General features: G+C 43.5%; 1 protein-coding gene across 1 annotated transcript in view; it reads left to right on the forward strand.

The window, feature by feature from the left end:
* The window catches only part of DPF3 (D4, zinc and double PHD fingers, family 3), a 241,123-nt gene that overhangs the window by 174,652 nt on the left and 60,471 nt on the right, over nucleotides 1-6,000 (forward strand). Inside the window, exon 6 of the mRNA XM_015420042.1 lies at nucleotides 743-821. Within this exon, the coding sequence (XP_015275528.1) occupies nucleotides 743-821 (79 nt within the window). The remainder of the gene's footprint in view (nucleotides 1-742; nucleotides 822-6,000) is intronic.

The raw sequence follows: 6,000 nt of genomic DNA on the forward strand, positions 1-6,000 counted from the left end.
ATTTGCATCAAAACACTTCTAGTTTGTGCAGTGGAAAAGCATAAGTCACTCACACTGTTTATAAGGGTGGTGTTACAGCTACTAGCTCAGCTAGGGACCCAGTGTCACAAAGTGCCAGTAGAGTTACATATGTTTTTTTTTTACAAAGCTGCTGACTCTGGCCTGGCTTAGTAACAAGGTTCAACAGCCAGTTCCTCACATAAAAACAGAGCTCTCAGAATGCATGTGTATATCTCCCTGATGGCCTGTTGGTTTTTTTTTTTTTTTTTTTTTGAGGAAGGGAGTAGAACTATATGAACAACATATTTTCCCATGTCACATGCCATAGATTTTCTACTTCAATAATTTACAGAACTCAGTCCAGTTTTCAAGGAATACATCACAAATCTATAGCACTGTAAAAGGCTGAGTGACAGAGAACGTATCTTACCAATGTGGTAAGATGCATGTTAAGGCACACAACAATGGTTAAGCAATAAAGGAGCATTTTTTGCATTCTAGCCTGCATGGCTAAACCTTTTTTTACACAGGCATGTCAACAATTTAAGATGGTACAATGTAACTTTGGACTGAAAGTACTTCAGGTTTTGCAGCTGTTCTGAACAGCATGCAGTATTAGAACAGCAGCAGTCCGGTATTCCACCTTTATACAACTTCCATGGAATTGTGCTGATTATGCTCAAAACAGGGAGGTGGACAAGTTGTTGTTGTTGTGGCATCACTACCTTGGTCTTCATTACAGGCTCGAGGCTCTGGAGGTGGCAGGCGAAGGAATGACGTTTCTTCCATGGATGACCATGATAAACCTTACGTTTGTGACAGTAAGTAGTGCCCATATCCTGCACTCTGCTTTCAGCCTGATCCAGCTACCTTTTATATGCAATTGGAATACAGTCTCCCCCCAAAAAACCCATTTTGTTGCTCCATGAGGTATTTATCAGCTACTACCACCGCTACTTCTTGTTGCTATTTTTACACAAGGGGCTGAAAATGAAACATTCAGCAAAAGCCCACATCCCTTGGTACTATTATGGTTTATCTCTCTCTTTCACTACTTCTCTTATGGTTTTCTGTGCTTTTGTCTCCTTTGCCACCTTGATGAGTCACTCTCAGTTTCTTTTTCTGGTTCCAATGGGGCTAAAGTTAGACATGCCAAGTCCCCCTGGGGGGCGGGGAAAACTCCGCCCCAGAGGCCCGTCAGTGGATCGGGCCCCGGGGGGAACCCCACCCCGACGTGCATGTAACCCGGAAGTGACGCGGGCACGCTGGGGGCGGTGCCACGGTCATCCGAGGGAAAACTCTATGGTTTTCCCTCGGATGGTTGTGGCCCCGCCCCCAGCATGCCCAGTGTCATCACGTCACTTCTGGGTGACGTGCGTGCGGTGCGCGCGCGCACTCCAGCCGCCAGCCGGGAGTCCCCCGCTGTAGCTCAAAATGCACTTGGCAACCCTAGCTAAAGTAGATGTTAAATAGGAGATGCTTGTAGTAACAGTCCCTCACCACTTTTTTTTTTCAAATGGAAACCAGCTGCAAGAGATTTATGGTTCAAATGAAGGAACTATGGAGGCAAGGAGATGCTGCTGTACTAGTTCTCCTCAGGAGAACAAGGTTTGAACCCAGTGGCACCTTTAAGACCAACAAAATTTTATTCAAGGCTTGCAGTATGCTTGCACATGAAAGCTTATACCTTGAATAAAATTTTGTTGGTCTTAAAGGTGCCACTGGGTTCAAACTTTCTTCTGTTGCTTCAGACCAACACGGCTATCCACCTGGTTCCCCTCAGGCCATTGTCCTTGTCAAAATAGAACTTTAGCAGCTTTTCCAGCAATGGGGGAAGGGAATGCAAATATCTGCTGCTTGAAGAGAATGGTTGTGATTGGAAAAATGGCAAGAGAGAAAGGGTTAAGCAGGCCCTTTTGCTCAAACATGGCAGACTCCTGTAGCTGTTTTGTTTTTAAAATTGTAGAAGATTTATTCACTTCTCCCGTGTAACATGTAGTTTGGCCTGATTCTTAAAAAGAAAGATATACCTAGGCCCCGGTCTCACGGAGGATTTGCCACGCTAAAGGCACAAATGTCAGGCAGATTTTCGGGGCACGGTCACACCGTAACATCTGGGAAGCGTAGCACACCTGTGGCCAACCCGTGGCATCCCACCGAAGATGTGCAGTAAAAAAGTACCCCGAAAAGTGCACTAGTATCCAGAAAACGCGGGGCAGGGGCAGGCATTTGATCGTGGGAGTGCTAGTATCCCGTGGCATCTGGCATCCGTCCACATCCCATCACAAACCGGATGTTTTTCGTAAGCGCATGTGCACAAACATGTAACTGAAAGTAGTGCTGCTCCGCAGAACTGCACATGCACACAAACACAAAACGCTTGCTGCGCCGCGTCGCTTCTTTGCCACGCTCCAGCATCGTCGTTTGATCGCCAGCTAACAGCCTAAGTGCGAAGACTCGAGGGACTGTGTGATCGGGCTACCGTCTTTATTTTGCTCCGGGGCAAACAGCCACGCCTCCCCCCCCCGCGTTATCTGGCCTGTGTGACCGGGGCCTTAGTAGTTTGCTTTATACCATTTCACGAATCCCTTTCTTGCAAACATATTTTTCAATCAAAGGGCTAAATCTCATATTACAATTTCTTCACCTCTTGGCTTGGGCAGAGCTGACACTTAACTGATGGCCTGTTGTGATGGAGCTATGCCAAGGTGCTCAGTTGTACAAGGCCTGCTCACTTTGGGTTCATTCTGTAACAGGTGCTACAAAGAATGTAAGCAAAATAAGGTACACACAAATTATCATTAATTATTGCTCTTTTTAAGATTTCTGTATTTGTCATTGTCATACTGTTCATTCTTTCTTCTTCCAAAGCTCTTTTTATTGGGGTAGTATGTTAATGGCCTTTCCCCAAGACTGTGACTTTTGAATACAAGTTAAACATTAAATTGTTAAGCATTCATCAAGACCCAATCTGCCTGGACATAATCGGTAACCAAAATTGTGTTACAAGAGCAATTATTGTACAAAACAATGTAGAATTCAGAGTTTAGTCTTCAAAGGTATCCCTCTGAAAGAAAGTGCAAGGGGACAGCCATGGGAAACATCAGATAAGCCTGTGTTATATGCCAAGGAGGTATACATTTGTTTGTGTTGCAAAGGCTTTGTCCCTGTTCATTATGTTCATTATTTACACATGTTTGTTTCCATTATTAGTGTTTGCTTCCACTTGTTTCAGAAGAAACCACTGGAGAATTCGTTAGTATTTGCAGCTCCAGTACCTCTAATGTCTCGCTCAGTCAGGGGGTTGGCACCAGGGCTGCTACCGCAGAAGCTCTAAGCTGCTCAGTGGTACTTGCTGGGCAAGGAATGATTGGTAGACTCATTGCAAGCTTCTCAACAATGAATGATTAAATTGCATTTGTTCCTCCATTGTTACCCCATTCATTTTTGCTTTCCTAACGAATGGGCCTTTTTTTGGTTCCGGTCTTCATATATTTCCAAACAAACATCCCAGGACAAAGTTGTTCCCCAGTATACGAGAGTGCAAGATGCAATGGGGGTGGGGTGGGGTGAGAAGACTGATTGTACATAGGCACCTTTCAGGGACAGTGGTGACGTTTTCTTTACTGTAATTAGTGAACCAATATGTTAAATGACACACTAAATTTACATTCTCCCTCACTTCTGCAATCCTTTGTTTAATGATAATTAGTTTAAAAAGATAAAATTAAAACAAGTTAAGCCAGTTTGGTGTAGTGGGTAGACTGTCAAACTAGGATCTGGGAGACTTGTGTCTGAATCCCCATTCTGCCAAGAAAGTTTAGGTAATGTAGGGCTAATCACAATTTCAGCCTAAACTACCTCACTCGGTTGAAGTGAGGATAAAAGCGAGGAGAGGAGAACAATATATGCCACTTAAGGTCCTAATTAGGGAGAAAGGTGGGATATAAATTAAGTAAATAAAGAAATATGTTACTTAGAAAAGCTACAACACAGTTTAGTTTAAAATGATAGAGACCAGATTGAAGTTCACTCAGAGAAGACCTGTGGGCACTTCAGAAGACTGAGTGAATTAATCACCATAACTGTCAATAATAACTGTGTTCATGTATGGAAATAGATGTGAACTCACACCATTACCAGTTTTAATTTTGTCCTGAATGTCAGCTCTCCTCTGTGGAAAACTATAGTTACCAAAACGTTCATATACATTTTGGAATATATGTCACAAACATAAGAAGACTCTACCAACCTGGTGTAGATCAACATGTTCTGTTGGAAGTGCTTCATCTGTGTGGCATACTGGAGCCACTGAGTGATACTTGCCCCATATGGCCTTGTTCTATTTCTCTCAAACTATACTTAATTATTTTTTCAGCTTTGAAAATAATAAGGATGTGTGGCCCCCAATATGCAGATATCTAAATCCACAGACTGGGGCCACACTGAGACTAAACATATTATCCTGCATACCTGGGGGATTCTGCGGTGGTGGCCATAGGGAGCTGCTGTGGGCAGCCACTTTGGGATGCCAGGAGCTACTCTGGACATGGCAGTGGCAGATGCTGGGAGCTGCTCCAGACCTGGCCATGGCAGTGGTGAATGGTGGGAACTGCTCTGGACCCAGCAATGGCATAAGCAGATGCCAGAAGCTCAACAATGGGGAGGGAGATGAGATTTCCCCCCAAGAGTCTCATAGATCCTCCACTTGTACTACTTTGATATGTCTTTCCATCTTCTCTGCCTTCACATCAACGTTTTTTCTGTAACTATTTCAGCCAGCAGTTTAATGAATATTTTCCCTTAAGGACTTCCTTTTCCTGTTGTGCTGCGCTACTTCCATTTCACTATTTATAGGAAACTCTCTGCAAGAAACCACATTGACTGATACAGTACATCTCTTTAAATCAGTGACGGTCAACTGACGTACTGTGGACAGCATTCACTGCCCCCTTAACATTTTTGTAGCTGCTTGCTGACAGTTCAACCAAAAGCATCTGTTCCATCAAACTGAGGCTCTTGAGTTGTCAAGTTAAAAGCAGCATGTAAAATACAGCTTTTAACTTGACGGGAAGACTTATAGCATGTCATTACAAGAGTCATAACTGGAAGTTCTAGCATGTGTGCTGAACCCTCTGGGATGTTTTTTCTACATATGAAGTCTGTTCTTCCCTCAGTCTGCCCCTCACTATTGTTAAAGGACAACGGAGTGAGAGAGCTGCTGTAACCAAATATGTTAAACTCCGAAAATGCGCTGCATCTCAGAGACTCCCAAATCATTTGGTTACAGCACCTCGCTATTGTTAATCAGCTCCTAAACTGGGTTCTGCAGCCTGGGTTCTGTCACCCCGAGAAATAAACTGTTTGCCACCCTTGTTCTCAGGCAGTAGTTCTACATACAGCTCTAGAATTAGATATACTTTCAGACTGAACATCTAGTTCATTCCCTATTTAGTCTTCTTATTTTTTTAAAAAAATGAAAATACATTTATTATAGCCCGAAGGTGCCTGTAACTGATAATGGGTTGGATGGATAAGCTGAAACTGGGTCCAGCTGAGTGGTGTGTTGATAGCTGATGATGTGGCTAATCAGGGACTGAAGGATGCAGTTATCCTGTTTTGGATGGGATTGCACTTGCTGTAAAAGAGCACATTTACATCTTGGAGTGGCTATCAGATCTATATCTTTGGATATCTCAGGTCCCCTTTGTTGTGTGCCATTACTTTTAGCCAGCTTTGGGTGGCTTAGCAGCTGCAGCTTTTCTTTGAGAGGCAGGTTTTATCAATGTTATCTGTGCTCTGTTGCTTCCCAGTTAGATTTACTGTAAAGTCTTCTGCAAGGTATGAAGACCATTTATGGAAGGTGCCAGCAAAAGATGGTGGAAGAGGAAATTTTGTCTTATTCTCCTGCCTTACTACATCCTCCTGTTTGTGTTGGATTTTGTTTGTAAGGGTTTTCTGATTCTCAGAGAGGATTTTAGGGGCAAACCGTAGGTAGTT

Source organism: Gekko japonicus, unplaced genomic scaffold (assembly GCF_001447785.1).
Source record: "Gekko japonicus isolate JY-2015 unplaced genomic scaffold, Gekko_japonicus_V1.1 scaffold27, whole genome shotgun sequence".
Taxonomy (NCBI): Eukaryota; Metazoa; Chordata; class Lepidosauria; order Squamata; family Gekkonidae; genus Gekko; species Gekko japonicus.